General features: G+C 43.3%; 1 protein-coding gene across 1 annotated transcript in view; it reads right to left on the bottom strand.

Moving 5' to 3' along the window:
* Window positions 1-15859: 15859 nt before the first annotated feature.
* Window positions 15860-23906, bottom strand: part of MLLT10 (MLLT10 histone lysine methyltransferase DOT1L cofactor) — a 177987-nt gene continuing 169940 nt past the window's right edge. Inside the window, exons 14-19 of the mRNA XM_044678927.1 lie at window positions 22967-23155; window positions 22476-22564; window positions 22023-22384; window positions 20915-21011; window positions 19419-19637; window positions 15860-17658 (exon numbers count right to left, since the gene is read on the bottom strand). Of these exons, the coding sequence (XP_044534862.1) occupies window positions 17614-17658; window positions 19419-19637; window positions 20915-21011; window positions 22023-22384; window positions 22476-22564; window positions 22967-23155 (1001 nt within the window). The 3' untranslated portion in view covers window positions 15860-17613. The remainder of the gene's footprint in view (window positions 17659-19418; window positions 19638-20914; window positions 21012-22022; window positions 22385-22475; window positions 22565-22966; window positions 23156-23906) is intronic.

Here is a 23906-nt window from a genome sequence, read left to right as displayed (position 1 = left end):
TCCCTAAGTCTTCTGTGGAAGCCTGATTTGGGGCCCTTCAAATATGTTATGTGTTTCTGATCTCTTCTCAATCCCAAACATCATGACATGTAAATATTTTATACTTTATATTCATATATAATATACATTTATTAATACATTGATTGTATTAATTTATTTAATATATAATTTTATTAGTAATTTTAAATGGCTAAATTTTAAAATTACTAAAATACTAATTTTAAAAGAATTTACTAATATATAATTTTAAATATTATTCTATATTACAACTAGAAAGGCTTTTCTAGTGGGCTCTTCTCCATGACGGATACCTTTTCACAATCTGTTCTCCAGAGGAAAATGAAAGAAAGAAGTTTCCTTTTGCAAATGTTTGGAGATGATCAAAGTCTGTGTCTTGCCCTAAAGCCCTCTGACGTCTGAAGATGTATTTAATAAATCCTTTTTCACACATAAACCAAAAGGCTTCTGAAAAGATGTAAACTGATCCTGTCACTAACTGGTTTTTAGAGGATGGTTTCCTTCCACCAAAAAGTTCTTAAATCTAGTTTTGGAAAATTTCTCCCAGATCCCACATCTTGGAGGTGTCTGTTAAGACCTCTTACTTAGAGGGAGCTAACAAACAGGATTCCTAAACAGCAGAGACCCCGGACTGTGGGGGAACCTGAGGTACCCTAAGAGAAAGGCGAAGTGTTACAGTGACGTTTCAGCTTTGTTGGTTGACAAGTCAAAAAGGGTCTAGAGCTAGAATGGGGTTATTAATTTTCTAACTAATAATGTAGTTAATTATTAATAATTTCTAATTAACTTTCTAATAAGTTCCCATCTCCCTTTTCTTTCCCCTTCCATGGAACACAGGAACAGTTAAAGACACCCCAAGGAAGGTTGACCAGACTGAGCTCCAAGTGGCTCTCATCTGAGAGGGGGGAGGTGTTATATTAGCCAGCTCTTTGCAGTGGTTTCCCCAAAAAAAACCTTTTATATCAGACTGGATCTAGCAGATGACCCATCCTCTCTGAAACCGTTTATACTTCCCCTACAGTCCCATAACCATCATCAGAAAATAGAAGTGAGGCAAATTAAATGCTCCAGATGGGAACCAACAAAACCCAACATTGAATTGGATTTAGTCTGGCAAAAGGTCTCCAATTAATGGTCTCAAAGCACAACAAACTTCCTGAATTATGGATTTGAAAAAAAAGTTCAAGTCTACAGTTTCCCTTTTATAAAACAAACACCTAGATTTGCATAGTAGGAGTGAAGGCATCTGTTTGGGGCCAGAGGCCAGCTATATGAGCATCAGACACCTTCCACCCACCAAACGTCCCATTCCCTCTCTCCACTGTCTATGGTAGGGTTACTACAAAGAGCATTGGCACAGGCATCAGAAGTCCTCTGTTCTAAACCTCCTGCCATCATTTCTCACCATGGGACAATAATAAAAAATACCATTTACAGGCTTTATAATTATTATCTCACTTGATCCTCATAACAACCCTGGTAGGTAGGTGCTATTTTTACCCCCATTTTGCAGAAGAGGAAGCTGAAGCAAAAAGAGATTAAGTGACTTGCCCAAGGACACACAACTACTGTCAAAAATCAAATTTGAATTCAGGTCTTCCTGACACCAGACCCAGTATTTCAGCCACTAAATCACTTAGATGACCTTGTGAAATTTTATTGATTAAATAATCAATATTTCCAATACCTGAAGTATCTCATTGGTCTTTTGCATAGCTAATATCTACCAACCCAAACCACCGCCATTTCATTAATAGGTTAAGGCAAGTTGCTGCACCCAAAAAAAAAAATCATCCTGTGTCCTGCCCGTTCCTGAACTTTTCCAAATTTAGCCAGGCCAGTTCTCTGTTCAGTCAAATGGAGAACATTTATGAAGAACGTGTTATGTTCCCAAAACTGTCCTGGGGACTGGAAATTCCATATTCAAAACCTATCCCACTAGATAGGACTTGTCAGGGCTTAAGTTCCGTTGGTATCACTATCAAAAATCCAGGTGAGATGTTAATGCACTGCTGGTGGAGTTGTGAATTGATCTAGCCTTTCTGGTTGGCAATTTGGAACTGGCCCAAAGGGCTTTAAAAGATTATCTGCCCTTTGATCCAGCCATAGCACTGCTGGGTTTATACCCCAAAGAGATAATAAGGAAAAAAAAAAACTTGTACAAAAATATTTATAGCCACGTTCTTTGTGGTGACAAAAAATTGGAAAATAAGAGAATGTCCTTCGATTGGGGAATGGCTAAACAAATTGTAGTATCTGTTGGTGATGGAATATTATTGTGCTCAAAGGAATAAAGAACTGGAGGAATTCCATGTGAACTGGAACAACCTCCAGGAATTGATGCAGAGTGAAAGGAGCAGAACCAGGAGAACATTGTACACAGAGACTGATATACTGTGGTAAAATCGAACATAACAGACTTCTCTACTAGCAACAATGCAAGAATCCAGAACAAGGCTGAGGAACTTATGAGAAAGAAAACTAGCCACATTCAGAGGAAGAACTGTGGGAGGAGAAACACAGAAGAAAAACAACTGCTTGAACACATGTGCTGATGGGAATGTTATTGGGGATGAAGACATTAAACAATAACTCTTGTCCAACTATCAATATTATGGAAATAGGTCTTAATCAATGATACATGTAAAACCCAGTGGAATTGTGCATCGGCTAAGGGGGGTTAGGGGGTTTAGGGGAGAAGGAAAGAACATGAAACATATAAACTATGGGAAAATATTCAAAATAAAAATTAAAGAAACTTGAAACAAAAATAAAATATATAAATATATAAACTCAAAGAATGTAACTTTCAAAAAAAAAATCCCAGGTGAGGAGGTAGAGCTGGGATGTCAGAGTAGTAGGAAGCAATTCAGCCAGCTCCCATCCCAAACTCCTCCAAATGGATCCAGAAAATGTACCAAAACAAATTTGGATGGGAAAATCCCAGGGAAAAGTCAAAGTGAGTCATTTTCCAACCAGATGGCCACAGAGAAGGCTGTGGTCATGCAGAGCAATCCAGAGCAAGGAGAGACCGTGCCCCAGACAAGAAAAGATCCATACAGAGCCAATGCAATGGGAATGGGTGCCAACGGACAGCTTGGTTGCCCTTTACCCATTTCCAGCTCATCAAGACAGGGCAGACAAGGAAAAGTATCAAAAACACCAGGAATGGTGTTTTGTTCCAGGGAGGAGTCTTGAGGAAGTGTTCCAAGAAAGGAGGTTCAGAAGCAAGTGGCAGTGGAGTGATCTGGATCATAGGAACAGAGCTGGGTACCAGTTCCTGCTTCAAGCCCGTACTGAAACCTGTAGAGGAATAATCAAGGCACATGAATCCCACGCCGAAAGGAAGGTGAGCCAGTGGAGTTTCCAAACTGGCTCATCTTGGTGAGAGCAGTAGCAATGCCCTGTGGTTCAGATACAAACCAACGCTGGGAATTTGCAGAGCTCAGACTTTGCCCTAGATTGCACCACTTTGGGAGTCCTGTAAGCTTGCAGATCCCAAGCCCTAAGGTCCTGGAATAAATGCAGTACTTGATACCCCCAAGAAAGCAAGATCTTCCCAGTCCTTCCCTCTAGAAGAGTGCAGAGCCTAACCTTAATATCAAGTCTGAGACAGCAAGAATGAGATTCTGGGTGGCCAAACAAGTTATGGCATATAAATATGAATATTAAAGTGCTGGAAGAAATGATGGAAGAAAACAGGGTCAGAGAAAACTGGGAAAATGTGAACTGATGCAAAGAGAAGCAAAGAGAACGATGGAGAACAATGTATAAAATGAAAACAATATGGTAGACACAAGCAACTTGGAGAGAATGAGGAACTCTGATCAAAGAGCTACAGTTCCAAAAGACTAATAATAAAACAAGTTCTCATCTCCTAAAAGAGAAGGGAAGGACTCAGGGTGCAGAATAAGACATATGTTTTGGGACATGACCATGGTAGAAATTTATTTTGCTTGAAAATACATGGGTTTTGTTTTTCTTTTGTTCACAGTATTGGTGGGGGAGTGAATTAGGGTGAGATACAGAAAAGACAGATTTTGGCTGACTGAAAAAATATTAGTAACTTTTCAAAAGCACAGGGTCACCTTCGTGCATCAGAGTAGGACCTTGGTGGAAGGTAATTATTAGTGGGAGGATTAAATTCATAGCTGTGATCCCCTAAAGCTACACTTTCAGATTTGATTTTCATCTTAGTCACTTGTAAAAACAAAACTGCTATTTCTTTCCTGGCTGGGGCTGTCCCCATCTCTAAGTCACCTGTAAACCCAGTAGTGATAATACAGTTACATGGTGGGCCAGCCCTGTGGTCTTTGTTTTGGCAACATTCCCAGTCCCTTGTTTGAATAAACTACTTGGCCTTCAGCCTCAGCCTTGATTCACTTGGGAGGCTGGATTATTAGCCTGTAAAACGGAGAGGTTACAATCATTTTCCCCTCTGGTTCAGGAGAAGGAAATGCTCCTTGTAGAATACAAAGTAGAAACCACTTTAGCAATCTGATTTGCAGGGAAGACTGCTAATTTGAGAGGAGGAGGGAAAAGTATCTTGGCCAAAAAATCCGAGGCAGCCCCAGCCAGCTTTCTTGCCTCATTCCTCTTTGGGACATCTTCTGGTCTAATTGAAATGTATGTGTTGGGGGAGGTTTGGTTTGGGGACCCATAATTTCAATTCACCAAAAGAAGAGCGAGACCAAGAAAACTTAAGTGATTGTCCCAGAACCAGCACTAGGCAAAGAGTTTTCCCCCCATCTGTGCGATGTTGCTTTGGGCTGGAAGCAACACTAAATTAACATCTCTGAGACATTCTATTTCTTTAGATATCAAGTCCCTTTTCCCTATATCCTTCCAGGAATTTTTTTTTTAAGGCACAGACACCGGGACGACAGCAGGGGCTTCTGAGAAATCTCCAAATGAGCAGTGACCAGGAGGGAGGCAGTGGGAACTGCTCTCTGACTCTCTCTTGGAAAATGGTCATGGATGTGTCTTTCCAGGATTATTCTTATCAGTCGTTCAACTAGAATCACATTTCCTTTTCACTTAAGACTACCAGAAATGCCCATTTCTCCAAATGGAAGTGACTTACTAGCCAGAATGGGCGTCCCCATATCTCAATCAATGAGGCATGAGAGAACATTGAGTAACAGCTCATGGGTCACCAGGTCCGCAAAGGGCACCTCCCAGGCACCAGCTTTCTGGAGACTCTCCTAGATTCTAGATATACTCTTCCAAGAGGGTGCAATGAATCATCAGAGAGCACCATAGAATAAAGAGTTGGGGGCTGAAGGGCCCTTTAGAGACCACCTAATTCAATTTCCCCACACACAGGTAGTTTCATTAGGGGGTAGGGCAAGGATTTAAACCCAGGTCTTCTGACTCCAAACCTAGGGCAACACACTGTTTTCCTGATTGCTTTAGAGAATTTTTTTCATTTTTATTTTAAATTGTATTTTTATTTTGGGGTTTTGGTTATGGATGAGTGTTTGTCCATAACCAAAACCCAAAAATAAAACCATAAATAGGTGAACCAAAATAAAACCAAGAAGATGTGAAGGACAACTCTGGAGGTGGAGAGCATCCGTGTCCTGAGCCTTTCAGGATGGCCCCAGATCATTTCACTGCTGAGGGCAGCCACATTTTCAGGGTCCGACATCGCTGTTATTGTGTACGATGTTGTCCCAGTTCTGCTCATTTCGCTCTGCATCGCTTCCTGCAGATCTTTCCAGCTTTTTCTGAAATTATTTTACTTATTTCAGAGAATTATTTTTAAGGGTAAACTGTGGGCTTCTGAGTTTTCAGAATGACTTTGGTCTCCATCTATTTCACAAAAACAGGGTCTTAACGTTGGTCAAACAGCAGATGTTTTGGAGATCGTGCTGAGACGGTGGCGTTCGTTTTTTTTAGGGTAGTTCAGCAGCCCTGGCTAGGGCACTCCCCTTCACGAGTTCAAATCTAGACTCAGACACTTGCTAGCGGTGTGATACTGGGCCAAGTCCGTTAGCCCCATTCGCCTCAGTTTCCTCATCTGTAAAATGAGTTAGATAAAAAATTGACAAACCCCTCCTGTATCTTCATCATGACAACCTCAAATGGGGTCACAAAGAGTCAGACATGACTGAAATGACCCAACAGTTTTGCTTCTGAGGTGAGCATTAGACATTCCAAATGGAAGGCTCTGGAAAAGGGAACCTTCCCAACCAGGTAGGACAATCATGGCTAACGGGCTAAGTGGGCTGCGCTGTGGCTTGTCTTAACCTATGAAGAGCGGCCGGCCCTGGGCTTCGGGGGAGGGTCTGCGGAGCCCCACAGGGCCCAACCCTCCGTCAATGAGGGAAACGCAAGGGACGGCACATCTCTGTCCCCCAGAGTTCTTTGGGGACTCCATCCTGGCTTCTCATGCATGGCGGCCATTGCCTAGATGGACGGTGGGAATCTCTCGCTCCCAGAATGCCTTCGCCCTTGACGTCTGTCAGGAATCCGTGCCGGGCTGATGCCCAACCCTCAGCTGAAGAGTGAAGGGCCAGGCGGAGGGCAGTCAGACCACGGCTTCCTTCCTTCCCCTGGTGATAAGAGGCGGCCGGGAAGCCCGAGGCTCCTGGGTCAGCACTTGGACCGGGACATATGGAACACATCCAAAGACAAAGGCCACCCCGACCCCCACCCCAAAGTCAGCGGGTGCTATGATGGCAGCGTGAAGCACTTCCACCATTTCATACCGACTGAAATGGGACCGTGCATGCAGCTGAAAAGGCACTTAATCGCTTTTAAGAATTAACGATCACACTTTGCTACAAGAGGTAATTAAGTATGCAGAACAGTTTTCACGCAGAGGGGGAAAAGGTTGGTTTGGGGCTTAGTTTAAGGTTCATTCTACTCGTTCTAAATAGTTAGGCTTTCATCCGGTCAATAGGAAACTCTTTTTTGTGTACCTTTCTTGGAAATGGGTCAGACTTTGATCCAGGAGCCAACTCAAATAAAGGAAGCAAAGTCTTTAAAAAAAATAGCCTCAAAATTCCTACCAGCAAAGAAAAGACCATTAAAAAAAAGTCAACCCTTTAGAATCTATGAAGTTGTTAAAGAATCACCAGGGGAAGAGGGAACTTTATGAAGGCAGGACGAAGATCAGCAATCATTAACGAAGCTGGACCCGGGCTACCTGGCCAAGAAAAGGAAGTCTAGACTCCTAGAGGGGCATCTGGCCCACCAGAAGAGCATGCAGGACACGCAGGCATCTGGATGAAGCCCCCAGCTGTCTCGGACCTATGTGAAGTTCCAGGAGAATCTCCAGACCATTGGCCCCCCAGCAAAGGGAGGAGCAGCTTTCTTCCGTTCCCCAGAGCCAATGGACACGAGCTGGGGTCAGCTCTATGCTGGCTTGGCAGAGACAGCCTGCTGAGAGGGGGATTCTATGGAGATTCACAGAAGGGTCCATCTCTTAGAGTAGGAAAGTTACAGAGACACCCAAAAAGGGCAGAAAGGATAAAGTACCATTTGACCCGAAAAGGGTGACAGCACTGTTAAAATGCTAGCACAAAAGTTTTTGAAGCGGGGAGGGGAAGCATGCACCCTATTTTGTTTAAAGAATTCTACGTGGACATTTCAGCTGCCGGAAACACCTGTCCGTACTTGCTCTAAGGAGGAGATGAGGAGAGTGAGAAATACTGTTGTAACATGAATGGTATTGGTGCCAAAAATGTGAAATCTCCTAATTGGTCCGTCTGCTTCTTAAGGGAGCCAAATGAAAAACACCAGATGTATTCATCAGAGTATGGGGGAAAAATTAAATCCAATCAGAAAAAAAGTTGTTGTTTTTTTTTAAATAAAGTTTTAAGCATTAGGAGATGGGACCAAATTAAAATGTTCCTAGTTTGTTTTTATAGAGGCGTCTTCTTTCATATATTTTATCATGCATCCTTCCCCCTCAACCTCCCCAAAATATAAAAAACTCCTCGGCCAAACAGGGACAGACTTAAATCATACAGTCCCAAAGAGAAAGGACTTCAGGTCCCCTCATTTCAGCGTAGCTCTGATCCTCAAACCGCAAGGAATGTTCTTACCTTCCTGGGATGTTGTGAGCATGAACCGCCTTTTAATGCTCCGAAGTCATTCCCCTCTTCCAAGGAAATCAACCCACATGGAGGAGCCAATCCCGGTTTCCTTTTAATCCACAGATGAGGTTACTAATAGGAGAAAAACTGGCGGGTAAAGTGGTGGCACACAGCGCCTACGTGGTCGCTGGTACAAATATGCTCACCCCCATTTCACAGAGAAGAAAACCAGGCCGTGGGGGTGGGGGGGGATTTCCCCTTCCTCACGCTGCTGCTCGGTGTCAGAGCTGAGAGCTGAACCCACCCTTCAGCCCCCAGTCCAGCACTTTTCCCTTTAGAGATCTCTATTATTTCAACAATTATCTAGAATAAGCCTCCTGCCAAACTTGGCTCCAAAGAATCCATGAGAAAATGCACCTCCCCTCATTCCCTGGGAGGGTTAGAAGACTGAAAATGGTGATGTGGCATGCGACACATGGGGTCAGATGCAGACACTGTGTTGGCTGATTTTCCTTAAATTGGGTTTTTTAGTTGTGAAAGTAAAGGTTCTGAGGGCAGGTTGGCGGCTTGATGGATTGAGAGCCAGGCCTAGAGATGGGAAGTCCTGGGTTCAAATGTGACCTCAGACATTTCCTAGCTGTGAGACTCTGGGCAAGCCACTTAACCCCCACTGCCTAGCCCTTATCACTCTTCTGCCTTGGAACCAATACATAATATTGACCCTAAGATGGTGATAAAGGTTTAAAAAGAGAAGAAAAAGAAAGCAAAGGTTTGCTAATCCAGTGAAATGCTAGGGGAGCGATTACCTCATACAAAAAGAGGCATCAATAGAACTAAACACACACACACACACACTCCTGTAATGCAAACAAGATGGTGGAAATTTTCTTTAAAAATGCATACGCTGCCATTTTGTGGCATTGTGTGGGGAGGAGAGTCTATGAGAGAACTTGTAGAGAGCTTCTCGTCTGTGTTACAACAAAGAGACACCGAATTATGAAAGCATCTTCCCAGGATAGGATTTCCACAAGAAGAAAACTTACTCGGGACAGCCCAAACTCCATCATTTGAGAAGAAACGCTTTGCCCAGGACTACACGGACTGCCCCATTTGCTCTCTTCTCAGGACTGCAACCTCCTCCATGCCTCGAGGCTTATCTTGAGGCTCCAGTCCCAGGAAACCTACAGGATGAGTCTCTAGTAGAAGGAAAATAGCCTGGGATTGTTCTGACTGTCCTACTGTTGCCTCAAACCCGGGATCATGAACCAAATGCACCCTCTCGTTCCAACAAGCTCCCAATCCTGGGGTCACTATTGCTGTGAAAAATGGCTGTAAACGTGGCGGTGGTTTTTAAGTTCAAAGTTTCACTATTGCTGTAAAAAGTATTTCAGTTGCTCAGGCTAAAAATCTTTTTTTTTACTCATTCTTTTTCATCCAATCTTGTCAATGTGTTTGAAAATTCCTTGAAATCCCTGTCATCGCCTAGTCTGAGTTCCTGCCGCCTCCCAGTGCCATGATTTTGCTCTAGCCGTAAAGAGGTTCCCTGACCCTAGTCTTTCCAGACATTGCTTTTATACCACTGCCAAGGCTCCCAAATGCATGACTCTGCTATGACCTATTCCAGAACATTTGCCTTCTTTTCTGCATGGATTCCCATGATCCAGGCTCATGTATGGCCCGTTCCTTCCTAAAAGTCAGACGTCGCCCCCTCACCATCGAATGTCTCCTTCTTAGGCCAGTGCTCACATTTTCCCTGTCCTTCAAGTCCGTGATGCCTCCTCCGCATCTTGAACCCAACTCCCAGGAATCAGACGCCTTTTTGTCCCGGGAGCGGCATCCTCCAGTTACGGAACATTCCAACTAGCTGTCACGGTCTGCCTTTCCCTCCCTTTCACCCAATGAGCGGTGGCTCCGGCATCACTTACGTCGCCACTCACAGAAATGCGGACAGAAGGGACCTTGGAGGCTGTCCTTGCCCACCCTCCTCTCCTGGAAAAAAACAATTCACAGGATAACATGTTGAACGAGTGGTCAGGTAGGCTTTGCTTGAAAACCTTCAATGAGGGGGAACCATATTGCCAAGACAGTCTATTGACGGGTTATTTCTCGTATCAAGACCAAACAGAGCTCTTTGCAACTTCCATAGGTAGCTCCCATTTCTTCCCTCCACGGGGACCAAGAACAGGTCTAATTCCTTTCACACACAACCCTTTTCTTCCTACTCCAAGTTTCCCTTTGTCTTAGCTTCTCCAGGATCAACACACTCCCTCCTTTCAACTAATCCTCTTATGGTGTGCACTGGGTGCCCAGAGGGAGTCATCCACTTCTGGATGTACTTTGACTCACTGCTATCCGTCCTAAATTTTAAATCCTAGAGCCGAGCACTGTACTCCAGAAAAGATCTGGTGAAGGGGCGTCCTAGGCGTTATGCTTCTCTTAAAGAGTCCAAAATAACAGGAGCTGTTTGAGGTTACTAAATCACACTGTTGAATCCTACTGAGCGTGGGTTCCATCAAGATTTCCAGATCTTTTCCAGAAAAACCGTTGTCGTTGGACCAGGTTTCCTCTTCTATCTTGTACTCGTGGATTTTTAGATAATCTTTTAAAAAATTTTCAAAATATGCTAAGATTGTTTTAGATACTGAATCTTTTATCTCTTTCCCGGTTTGGGGGTCATCCTCAAATTGGAGAAAAATGCTGTTTTTATCCGAGTCATTGAGAAAAGTGGTAAATAGCACAGGTACAAGCATGGATGCCCAAAGTATTCCTCTAGAGACCTCCATCCAAGTGGACATGAAACCATTCATAACTTTCGAGTCTGGTCATTCAACTCTTCTAAATACATATAAAAGTACAAATCAGTATGCACATCTACATTTCCCACAAGAACAAAAAGAAATAGTTTCAAATTATTGCTAATATTCTGGTGACTCCCATCATTATCTAGACATACATTCCTTGTCCCCACCCCCACAGCTTACACAGGCACCGCGAGGCTATGGGTCTGGTAAACCGGTGCCAAAGAAAATCAGGCTGGTGTGACGGCAACCTCCGTTAGGATGCCAGCCTGGCTCTCCGCGATCTCCTTTGTTCCCTCCTCGAGTCCCTCCACGAGGGCTCACAGCACAGTTTGGGAACTCGGGCTACAATTTCACCAGGAATCAAAATCAAACTCATTCATTTTAAAATTATTCTTTTTTTTTTTTTTTAAAGTTGGGGCAGGTTTGTGGCGAAGCCTTTCGGAACTCCAACTGCTAGTCATTGGAGCATCGGCTCCCCCATTCAACAGCTCCAATTTTTAGAAATCGTATCTCTAATGTGTATCCCCCAAAGCAAGATTGTAGAAGGGCGAGAGCAGTTTGGTTTCTGCTCCCCTCTCCAGCTCCCCTCGGAAATGCTGAGGAATATTGTTTGTCTGGAGCCTTCACTCCCGGTTCAAGGTGTCCCCCTAAAAAGCCCAAAGCCCAATCCCCGGCTCAGCGGCACAGCCCTAGCCACGCCTCCCTTCTCACCAGGTTCAATAGCTGGGGGGGGGGGGGGGTGAGCGGGGGAGGGACTCGCGTGCCTGAGCGTTACCATTAAGAAAAGTTCTTGACTTTTTCTGTCTTATAAAGCCCATGAACCGGTCCTCAGGATCTCATTCGATAAAAAATACACAGCATACAAACGAAACCAACAGTACTGAAAGTTAGGAAAATACGAACTGAAAAAACAGCTCCCTGGGCCCAGTTTAAGAACCTCTGCTGTAGGATCCGATAAAAACGCCCCAGTCTGGCACTTCCCAGAAGTCCTTCACCATCTGGCTCCAGGGGGGATTTTTTAAAAAACCCGAACCATCTTAGAATCCCCATGGAAGGTCGCCTCCAAGGCAGAAGAGCAGTCAGGGCTAGGCAATGGCCGTCGTGACTTGCCCAGGGTCACCCAGCTAGGAAGTGTCTGAGGCCACATTTGAACCCGGGATCTCCCATCTCCAGGTCTGGATCCAGATGAGCTTTTCAGGCTAATAAATTGCTTGGCTCCCTTCTCTCACTCTATGTTCCAGCCTAACAGGTCTACTTGCTATTCCTTGAACTTGACATTTCCCACCGCCACAAGCTTGGAACGGGTTCCTTTCTCACCTCCACCTGGGATTCCCTCGTTTCCTTCAAATTTCCGCTTCTTTGCTATTTTCTCTGGAAAGTCTTTGATTCCCTTTCCTCCTCCACGAAGAAGCAATGATAAAATCCTGTGTACCTGGCATCGGATTCATCTCTGGAATTGTGTGTGCCTAAATGGTTTGGGTATTTTAACCCCCAAATATAATCTCCCAGAAGGCGTCTGTCTTTCTTTTTGTACCAGATGCCCAGGACTAGAAGGGATGAATAAACGTTCCTTGGATTGTATTGAATAGAGAAGTACACAGATACAACAATTGAACTTTATTGGGATGAGAACTCAAAATTCTACAAAAACCGCTGGACAACCGGGAGAGCAGTCCGGCAGAATCTAGGTACAGACAGACCGACATAGCTCGCCGTATACCGAGAGAAGCTCCAAACGGGTACGTGACCTAGAAATAAAGTGACATTAAGAAACAGAATGAAGCCCAGAGGAAATGATCTGCCACATCCACAGAGAAAGGAAGAGTTCATGAGCAAACGTGACAGAGAGACCTAGAGACAGAGAGGGAGGGAAAGGACGGAGAGAGGAGGGAGGGGGGACGGAGAGGGAGGGGGAAAGGAGGGGGAGGGGGAAGGAGGAACAGGGGAGGGAGGAGAGAGAGAGGGAAGGGGAGGGAGAGGGTGAGAGAATTTCAGGATGTAAAAGGAATAATTGGGGTTCCATAAAATTAAACAGGTTTCTTACAAAAAAACTAATTCATCTAAAATGAGGACAGAAGCAAGTTGGAGAGAAAAGTCTTTGCAACAAGTTTCTCTGACAAAGGTCCCATCCTTTATATGTTCTATATAGGGAATGCCTACGTATGTGTGTATGTATGTATATAATTGATTCTAATTTAAAATATATTTTGTAATTGATAAAGGGTCACAGAATATAAACCAGCATTTTCCAAAGAAATCTAAACCATCAATAGTCTGAAGGGGGAAAAAAGGCTCTAAATTACAAATANGGGGGAGTTGCCAGTGAAAGGATTTGTCTTGACTATACAGATTGCAACAGGGGTTGTTTCCATTTTTTTTTCTCATGGGTGGAGGGAAGGTCAATTTTTGTTGATTAAAAAATATAAACACTTTAAATTTTAAAAAGGGATCATTTGAGGATGGTTAACCACTAGGGAAGAGGAGGAAGCCCCTGAATTGAGGCAGGGACTCCATGGGGGTGGAGGCACAGGTGTGTTTTCACAAAATGTCAGCCCCTGGTCAGGTGGCTCACGGTTAAGAAGGGCTCCATTTTCTTAGAGAACAATTCTTGTTGAAGACCAGAAACTTTTCAAGCCCCAGCGGGAGCAAAAATGAAACAATATTGTGACAAAAAAAGACTAACGTGGATTAAGACACAGACCGGGGCCCCCATCCCTGGAGATCTGGGCCCAGACATAGGCATTCGCCTCCACAGTTGCCTCGAACAAATACTGAACTAAAAAATGTCTTTCCAGTGGTTTTAAGTTGTCAAATTCTTGATTTCCTTCCACCTTTGGCAGTTGATTACAGAAATGGGATGGCTCCAAGCAAAATGCAACAGAGAAGTTGAGAAACAAAGATGCGATGCCAAAAATGAATTTACATGTAAGAATTGTGGGACGTGGGGTGGAGGTTTGGAGTGGCCCAGGAGGGAAGAAGAGAACTGAATTGGGAGTCCAGGGGGCTCGACTACTTACAAGTACCTCCCTCGGGGGACCCCACTCTCTGGGCCTGGCGTCCTCCAAACGAGACAGGATGCCAAGGACTTTTCTAGCTCTAAATCCAAGATTCTAAAATTAAATTCTTCTCAATGGCAGTGAAAACCTGGAGGAGGCTATTGTATTTTTGGGCTATTGTTAAGGGATGCTTCCTTTTGCACTTCCCGGGGTCCCCTGCTTGTTCCAGACTTTGGGGAGATGGCTAAACATGGTCTGTTAGCAATATTCCAGGTGGGAGAAACTCTCGGAATGAAAGTGGAAACCTAGAATGAACAGCATCGTTGGATAGGGCTGCGAATGTGTTTTCTGACATGCACCATCCCTTCTTGAAGCTCCTCTTCTCTCAATGGCTCTCCCTTGTCCTCTTTTCCAGTTTTCGAATGTGAGCCCCTGGAGTAATAAATGGGGGCACATCCGCCTCCCGGTCCCGCTGCAGCTGAGCGCCTGCCCAGGGCAGCCGAAGGACGAGCCATGGACTTGTTGGATGTGCTCGTGCCTAACACGATGCTGTCTCCAATGGCCCGACCTCACCGCTGGCCAAGGACTGATGCCTGGGGGACGGTCCATCTGGGATCTCCAAGCTGGGGCGGAGATGCTCTGGGCTGAGGTCCGGCACGTCAGAGGGGGAAGAACATCGAAGCATCCCCTTTGCCTTAGAAAAACTGGGCCGAGATTCTGCTTCGTCTGGATTTTAGTCCCAAGGGAACAAGGAAGCCGTCCTGGCAGCCCGGCTGGCAGGGACTTGGAGGACGCAGTCACAGAAGCTCAGGGGCCAGCAGACATGTTGGGTGGCTGATGGGCCATGTTCGGGTGCTCTGAGGACAGCAGAAGTCCGCCAGCGAGTCTGGCCCTCCTCTCCTGGGCAGTCTCTCTGGGACCCGAGATTCTTCCTCTGTAAAATGAGGCCGGCCCAAAGGTGCTCTGAAGTGTCCTCCCATGCGGTTTCTAAGCCTTTTTGGGAGGGGTGGGCTGTATTCCTCCTCCGCGCCACTTCTAGATCGAAATAAGGGCACAGACACCATCTCTCCCAGGACTTGTAACCGCACCACACTCAGCACTCCCAGATGGGCTTTTCCCCTCCGCAGCCGGGCTCTCACGGTGGAGAACCCGCAGTGTGCTAGGCTGGGCTGGGCTGTGCGAGAAGGCTAATGCTAGTCACTGTCCAAGGAGGAGACACTTGGGGATTTCAGATGATGCCTTACTATGGCAGCCATCGAGGCTCCCCAGACTGGAAGAAAGCCAGCAGTGGGTACAGGATGCATCCTCGGCTCTGAGCCCGGCTCTCCTCCTCATCTTGCCCATGGACTGGCGCTCCCAGGGCTTAGCACAGGGCCTTGCACTTCCTGAGCCATTTCTTTACTCATTCCCTCCCAGAGGCCAGGAGAAAGGCTGAACTAGCACTCCGTGTCTCTCTGCCTCCAGACTGTCTCCTGTGGACCCTCCTGCGTAACAAGGTGTGCCCAGGTAAGGGAGGGGCATGGGAATCCCTGGGAGAGGGTGGGAGAAAGGAAGGGGAAGGAGATGGACAGTCCTAGAAGACTAAATACCATTCAGCCTCGGGACAGAGACAAACAGGAGAGAAGGCGATAAGCAGGCACTGGCGCCGGCCTCTCTGAGAGAAAGCTGGGAACTCACTTCCCAGCAGCTAGCTCAGATGCCCCTGGTCGGCTCCTGACCGCTGGGGGGCTGCTTTGAGTTATCTGAGGCCCTTCACACTCTTCTGGCCACAATCTCTGCTGGCTAACTGTAAGAACAATGGGAATTCTATTTTAACAAGAATGCTCCCATCAATGGACATTATCTAGATCACTGTCTGTCATTTGAGCAAAGTCCAAATAAGACTCGTTTGTGCGGGCAGCAGGGCTGGGGGGAGGCTGAGATGGAGGAAAGAGTGTTCATTTCTAAATTCGTAATCCATTATTATGACACAAAGTACACAAAATAACACAAGCAATGCTTAAGTGACAAATGTAGGTCTTCCAACCTCCATCTTCTCCACAGATCTATAAACATTATTAATTTTTATTAACAAAAAACTTTGTACATTTCTTTTAATACATTTGGAATTTTACATCTAGGTAAAATAACAGCACATTCAAATTTTACCATTTATACAAATTGTTACAGAATAACCACCAGTGGGCTAAGTAAAATAAACCTCACTGATTTACTTTTGTAAAGTATCTACAAAAATGATTTGACAATTTCTTTAAAATCCCCCTGAACATATAAAAATAAATTAATTTTTTACTTTTTCAATTAAATCTACCAATTAGAAATATTACAAATCAAAATATCAATGTTTTCTTATTAATTTTTCACAATACAAAACAGATTCACAAAACCTTATTTACAGAAATGAGGTAAGAACTGTGCAATGTTTAACCAAGAGACATATTGCAGAATTAACATGTTCTTCCAGCTAAGTACACAGTGGAGGTCTAATTACAGCTGGGTCTTTTCCACTAATAATTCACACATTTAAGTACAGATCAGTGGTTATTTCCCCAATTGTTTAATTTCTACTCTGCCTTACACCAGGAGCTGAGCTACCCTAAGTGGAAGTGTCGTAATACAAGTTTTACCTGTTTCCAACACTGGGGTGTTTCAATCACCGGCAGCCATGGGAAGTAGTTAAATAAAACCACTCTTTCTTACACGTCCACTTTCTTTTGTGGTGACTCATTAGTGGAAAAACACCCAGGTAATAGTTTTGCCTGAGCTATCTACAGTGGCATAGAAAGTTTTAATAAAGGCAGAACCAGAGGAAAGGCTGCTGGGACAATGTCCCAAACTCCCACTGCTTTACAAAACTGCCTACAGTGTGAGCTCTGCTGTCTAGAGCCATTTCAACACAATGGAGGTACTTCCAGGCACTTGGTCAAGGCCAAACATGACCAGCACTTTCCAGAGTGGCCTTCTCTTATGGAAAGGATTCTTTCTGTAGGAATTGATCTAATTCACCCAGCAGCCTCAAACTTGCTTAAGGTTAATAGCTTTGTGTTACAAAAAAAGTCAGTACCGACTCTAAGGTAAACGCATTTAGCAGTAGACAATAACATCATAACTTGATTAACAATATAGCTCGAGTCCCATTACAAGGAAATCTCTCTAACAAAAAGATTGCCCAAGTCCCAGCTGATGACCCATTTATTTCAAGCAATTCTCGATACAATAAAATTCCAGTACAAGAAAATATTCTGGACAGTCCCTCAGATTGTGTCAATAGGATGTGACCTGCAGTCAAGCATATCTAGCCACAGCAAAAGATCATGGTCTTGTTGATTCTTTTTTTCTTTTCAATTTATGTATTAAAAATCAAGTAATTTGTCATTGGAATAAGTCTTCAGTTTTGCTATTTATAACTCCAATTTGTAACAAAAACTAGTGCACCAACACTATATTTCGCTTTATAGTTGATGCAGTCATTGCATGTACGTTGTTGCATGGACAAAAATAATTAGTTGCTGAACTTTCCTTCAAAGTTCATGAAATCTTGGGGAAGGAGGGGAGAAGAGTTCCATTTCAGTGCAACAAAGCAACAAGGAAGTAAGTCAAAGCGTTAGAAGAATGTCCTCATGACAAATAATCCTTTGCTGTGCAGTTAGCTCCTTGTTGCATTCTTCATAGTTGCAGAAAGGAGGCCTGCAATAGCAGCCATAAGAAGTGCTAAAACAGCAGGATAAGGAGTTTCCAAAATGTTTCTATGGGTCAACTTTTCTCTTGTGCAACAGGCCCAGTTTTATCATTAAGTCTCTGCAATTAAAATTCAAAATATTTTAAATCAAAGTTGGCAAATCAATTTTGGGCAAACAAAACATCCTAAGTCATGATCAGTGCCATAGGAATAGAAAACAGGATTTAAATAAGGTAGGTCTTTCTTTGATGGAGAGCCAAGAGTCTCTGGGGGTGGGAATACTCTAAACTTTATAGATAGAAGCAAAATGCAATTGAGCAGCGTATCAAGCCAGAATGTTTAACTCCTCTTATTTTTCCAGGGATGCTATTTATGAGGCATGAAAGAGATCACTTCCTAGAATTATGCTAATTCAATATCTCCAGTTATCCTAGGCTCGGGGCCTTCTTCCTCTCACATCTGTATTTCTCCAAAGCTGCCTAAATGAAATAATGTCACCCATATCCTCATCAAGGCTTCATTTCTTCTCCACTCCTGGTCTCTGTTAACCAAAAGATACATTTATACTGCTGTATAATCCAATGTTAGTTGACTTGTAACTTCACCTCATCAGTCTGGCAACAACTTGTGTTTGAAGAACTGGGAAGGAAGACACAAAACTATTCAAAAATCAATATAGAACTACTGAAATTCAAAGTATCAGCAAAATAATAAAGCTGTAACTAAGTCCATGATAATGACAGTTATTTCAAAATTAAGAAGCTAGAGACTGTTCTTAAAAACAGGGGGGCAATTAAAAAAAATAAAAAGTGATCAATTCGGCCAATCAGACAATGAATTGTGAATCTGAGTTTGGCTGTTTTTAATTAAACACATTGAATCCCTTCCTTCCAACAAGAGCCAAATTTGTGGTTTTTAGAGTCAGAAAGCACAGACTAGAAACCTTTTTATCGGGCTAAGAGGAATGCCTAGTGAAAGCAAGTCTCTGAACTCATTCAGTGCCTCCTTTTTATGACCTCTCTGCACTCCCCAGGGCAGCTCTTCATCCTCCCATTCCCAGCACACCAGGCCTGAAGCTTGCTCTCATCTAGGACTTGGGGTTCGAATTTACCTTTGGTCAGATTTATTTTCAGCTAATTTTTAAATGAAATTTTATTCTGTAACTTGAAAGAAAGCTCTGTTATGTTCTTGCTATCAGATTATTTTTCTTTATATCATCTCAATCTTTAGTTTTACCTTAATCAAGTGCATTTTAGACTATAACTTTACATGAAAATTTTAAATGAGAAAAAGAGGTAAAAAAATTCATAAAATCAGTTCTAGCAGGGAAGTGATGGAGATTTACTCTTCTAGAAGAGTCATCAGATCAAAACAGAATTCAAGTTTATTTTAGTATAATTCCTTTAAAAGCAAAAGTTATTAGAACAAATTGGGAAAAGCAGGAATTTAAAAAAAAAAAAAAAAACAAAAACCTTAAGTGGCCAAGCTGTAGAACTAATTAAGTGTGTGTGTGTAAAGAATATCAGAGTATAAAATATTCTTTAAACCTGTGTAAAAATATAGCCTGATAGAATTAAAAATGCATAATAAACTGGCTTAGTTATTTTGTTTTAAATAACATTTGAAATTTAAATTTAAAAAACTATCTGGGGAACTTTTTACCCATATAAAAGTGGAGACTAGTTAGATCAAAGTCAACAGGGGGGAAAAATATTAAATTTGGATAAGATGACTGACTGGGCTTCTGAATCTTGGCTCTACTACTCACTGCATAACCTTTGGCAGCTCAATTTGCTGCCTCCATGGGCCCCAGATACTTTCTAAGGTTCAACGATGCCAGTGCCCTTGAAAGGTATGGAGAGAAATAACGTCTACTTACTGTTACTTTCTGAGCTGGGCTATCCCCATGAATGGTGAGGAAGGGGTTGGTGGTGGCTGGGTGAAGGGGAGGTGCCGGGGGGCCTGCAAGAAGGTTATTGATGGGAATCTGGGATGGCCCTGGAAGCTGAAGCTGCTGTAGTTCAGGCTGGTGGTGGTGCTGCTGGTGCTGCTGTTGCTGCTGCTGTACTAATTGATAAAGGAGGGCCTGATGTTGTTCCTAAGGAAAGACAGAGGAAAGGGGTTGGAGAGAAAACAGGAATAGGGGGTGAAATAAATCCCTAATCCATTAGGCCAACAGCATATACTTCCTTCAACCAATTATTATACTTAAGAGTCTAATCTTAGATATTTACAAATCTGTTCTTTTCATATGCACAAGGAAGGAATGCTATCCTATCTTTTCTGATGGGAAAATAATACTCTCAAAAAATGACCCTTTTTCCTTACAAAGAAAATTCAATAACTAAAGGAACCTACTTTACCAAATACATGTTTTTGAAAGACCAAATGGTAACCAAGAACTGTTTTCTTTTGGCCATATAAAAGTTCTCTATAGCAAAATTTTTCCCATCATCAAAGATGAAACCAATTATGTCTAAGATGTTTGCAATAACAACAGGAATGATATAACCCTAAAGTCTTGACTTAACAAAGAGAATAGGATTTAAATAATTTTAGTCCTAGTCACTTTACACTCAACAATATTTACCAGGCATTTACTTTACAGCAGAAAATCTAACAAGGTAATTCAATGTGGGCTCGAAATGTAATATCTACTAATTACAGTAACTCTTGATTAAACAGAATGCTCAATTAACCAGTTTATTGTATATTACTTTCAAGAGAAAGAATCTAAGAGCCAAGAACATCAGATCCCCTCCCCTCCTCTCCCTCACCCCTGGCCAAAGCACCATCTTCCAAATAAACTGTAGGATAAGTGTCTCATCTATATTTACTATACAGTAAAAGCCAATATTTAAGCTAATGATCTTGATAGCCTACAATATCCTAAATCAAAGAGATTCTTTGTTATTTATACTATATAAAAATCACATTGAGCATTCTCTAATTACAAAGGCAGGAAACATATACTTTCACATTTCAGAAAGGTTTTTAGCACTTAAGATTTGAAACAAAAAAGATTTTTCTGGTTAATCCTAAACTAAAATGAGAACTGCATAAACAGAGCAGTCCAACAACTTTCTAGTTATTTGAAGTTTTACTATCCAATAAAAATCTACTCCAGGTATAACCAGGACTTCACCAGATGTCAGGGGAAAGTATACTTGTATTGAAATGTATTGAGGATAATCCATAAAAGCAAAAACAAAAACAAAAAATCCATATCTGTTTATTTTAGATCTTGATTTGTTTCTAAACTGAGTTTTTCAAATACACCAATCTAAGGTAAGACCTTTATTACATATTTCTTCTATCAGAAATCTAAAGAAATACTAAACCAAAAGTTCATGACAAAAGAAATGAAGGACTTACTGATGTAAGTTGCTGAGAATTCAACAATTGTTGAAACTGCTGTTGGTGTAGAAGTAGTTGTCTTTGCTGATCAGACAATAAGCCTAGTCCTGAGGCACTGAAAAGTAATGATCAAAATTCTGACTTTCCACCATATAATTTTGTGGTTCGTTTTTAAAAACAAAGTATTCTTCTTTTATATTTTAATGCAGAGACAAAACCAAAGAGAGAGAAATATGGATAAACTTATTTCTTTGGTTATTCTGAAGTCAACACATCTACAAATTCTCAATCACATTCACATCTCTTTTCCCATGAATTTTTAAAAAATGAGTGCTAGCTTATTCTACAGAATTTCCCAAATTCTCAGTTAATAATTTAAGACACATACTCTTAAGTTATCCACGGACAATTTCCTTAACAGTTCACAAACATTTTACTGCATCTTTAAAAAAACAAAAACAAACCCCAAAGAAAACCAACTGCAAATAGCATTCAGTATCCTAAGCTTTCAAGGAAAGGAGGGGAGCAGAAAAAAAATGTTAAAACAGCACACTTTTAAAATTTGTCTGAATATACTAATTCCCAAAACCTTGCTGAATAAAAGTATTTCAGTCCCTTGAAAGTTATGCTATATTTGACTGGTGCTCTAAAATTTAAATTTTTATCTCTTAGTTTTAAAAAAGGTAATCAAACATACATTCAATTTTCTTTTTAAGAGTAAATGGAGTGTCTGACTCCATTACAATATTACTTCTTCTCCCCAGAATTTATGCATTTCACCAAAAGCCACAGGAACATATAGATAATGACTTAGGAGAGGAGTGCTTTTAAAACATATAACCACAGACCAAAAATAATTAAAACAAAAATCTAGTGAACTAGAATTTTCCATGCTAGCACAGATGACAAAAGAAAATTTCTGTTATCTGTTTCTTTTGAAGGATGCGATCTCTACAAATGCAGTAGAGCTGCTCTCAGCCACATCTCTTATTTACTCATTTCATTTTGAACATCTGGATTAACTTCTTTTGGACATGCTTTACACCCCTCAGGACAAAAAAAACCTCCTTTCTAAAAAGCAGGGAGCAAGGGCAGGGCTTGAGACACCCGGCTGTGAGCCGCTCACCTGCTGTTGAGTGGCGCAGGCAGCGCGTGGGCCGCGCTGGGCGGCACTGCCTGGTGGGGGAGGGAAGACGGGTTCTGTGAGATGGTGACGGGGGTCTGGATGACGCCGTTCAAAGCTCCCACGATGCCATTGATGGCCAGCTGGTTACCTGGCAGAGCGCCAATGATCCCCCCCACGGCAGGCACTGCAGGCAGGGTGGAAGTGACCGTCTGCATCCCCCCGGCCAGCGCCCCCACTGTCACACCATTGACCTGCTGAACTCCGGCCACTCCAGAGCCTGGCTGAGCAGGACTCTGCCCAGCAGGAGGCGGCGTGGAGAGGGCTGAGGAGCTGCTGGTGCTTTGTCCGCTGGAGGTCAAGTCCTAACAAGGGAAAACAGAGAGCAGAGCTGCAAAGAGCCGGCGGCCCACAGCAGTCCCAGGCTGGGGCGGAGGCTGCCAGTGCCCAAGTTACCTGATTCAGCGCTGGAAGAGAACTCTCGGGCAGAAAGCTGTTCCCTAGATGGGGGCTCTTACTGCTATTTAAGGAATCGGCGGTCGGAGCTAATAAGAGAAAGAACAAAACCAGGTTTTCTTATAAAACACCCCACAGAAGGGCTAAAATGGAGGAGCTGGTAAACCCAGCCCAAAGGGGGAGCATCAAACTGGTTCAAATATGGGCCCCGAGTCTTAGAGGGGGCTCCAAGTCCCACGGCCCGGAGCCCACCCAAAGGTAAGTTTATGAAATAAGAATATGATTCAATGGAGTATTCACTGGGGGTTCTCCTAAGTCAAAACACAGCCTGGCAGGGGTGAGATCCCACTTGAGCCTGCCGTGGCTGCCTAGCATGGGGGTCTCAGGGACAGGGTGCTCCCAGGCAGGGCTGGAACCCGGCACCGGCACCTCTGGCTGGGGGGGTCCCGCCACCCCCCGCTCCATGCCCAGAGAACGTCCTCGCGGCTTACCGGCCTGTGCAGGGAATGGGTGCGCTTGGTGCGACGGGCTGGGATTGGCGGTCAGGGTGGGGAAGGGCACCGAGAGCTGCGCGTTCAGGAGCTGAAGGCGCTCCTTCTTCGCTGTCAGGTTCTTGATTTGCTCCTCCAGTCTGCGGTTCTCCACCTGAAGCTGGTGTAAGGACTTCAGCATTCCTAGAACTGGCAACCAGGGAGTGGTGAGTGGCGTCGCCCAAGTCTAGTAGCGCTCCTGCCCTGCCCAGCTCTGCCCCATCCTTGCTGCCTGCTGTTCCAAGCTCTGCCCCCTCACCAGTGCCACAGGGGAGAGGCCCAGAGGCTACCTCACGTGGTCAGCACCCTGGGGCCTGGCCTCAGGAGCAGTCCAGTTTCTCAGTATATAAACAGAACTTCTTCCAGGACCACCTCAGAACCCTGCTCTGGGATTTCCCGTGGGGCCTATTCTAAATGACATCACTTTTGGAAGCAAGGCTTTACTTGACTGTGTTATCTGAAAACCTAAAGATGCTTCACATAATGATTGCAAAAATCAACTATTAAAGATGTCAATTTTAGTTCTATGTAAAAAAATAAAGAAAATGAGGAGGATGGAAATGTGTGCATTTTGTCTAAATTGGCAAAACATGTTTTATTTTTGGATGTCTAATCTATATTTCTATTTCTATGAACATTCCTTTAAAAGAATGGGAACCGTGCCCAGCCCAGCCCCAAAGGTCTGTCCATATTATTCACAATCAAAACAGAAATGTTGGAAGATAAAACTTTGAGTTTAAATAAAAATAAGGACTGGCTTTCATAGATACATGGTTTTTATTAAGGCTACATTAAAAAAAAATTTTACTTATCAACGAAGAAATCCTCTATCACCAACACAGTATATCTATTTATTTATTTAAAAATAATTTGTATTCCCCTCTGGGGGGGGGGGGGGGGG

Source organism: Gracilinanus agilis, chromosome 5, assembly GCF_016433145.1.
Source record: "Gracilinanus agilis isolate LMUSP501 chromosome 5, AgileGrace, whole genome shotgun sequence".
NCBI lineage: Eukaryota > Metazoa > Chordata > Mammalia > Didelphimorphia > Didelphidae > Gracilinanus > Gracilinanus agilis.
The sequence above is the reverse complement of the archived record's forward strand: the minus strand, read 5'-3'. Positions and strand labels throughout refer to the sequence as shown.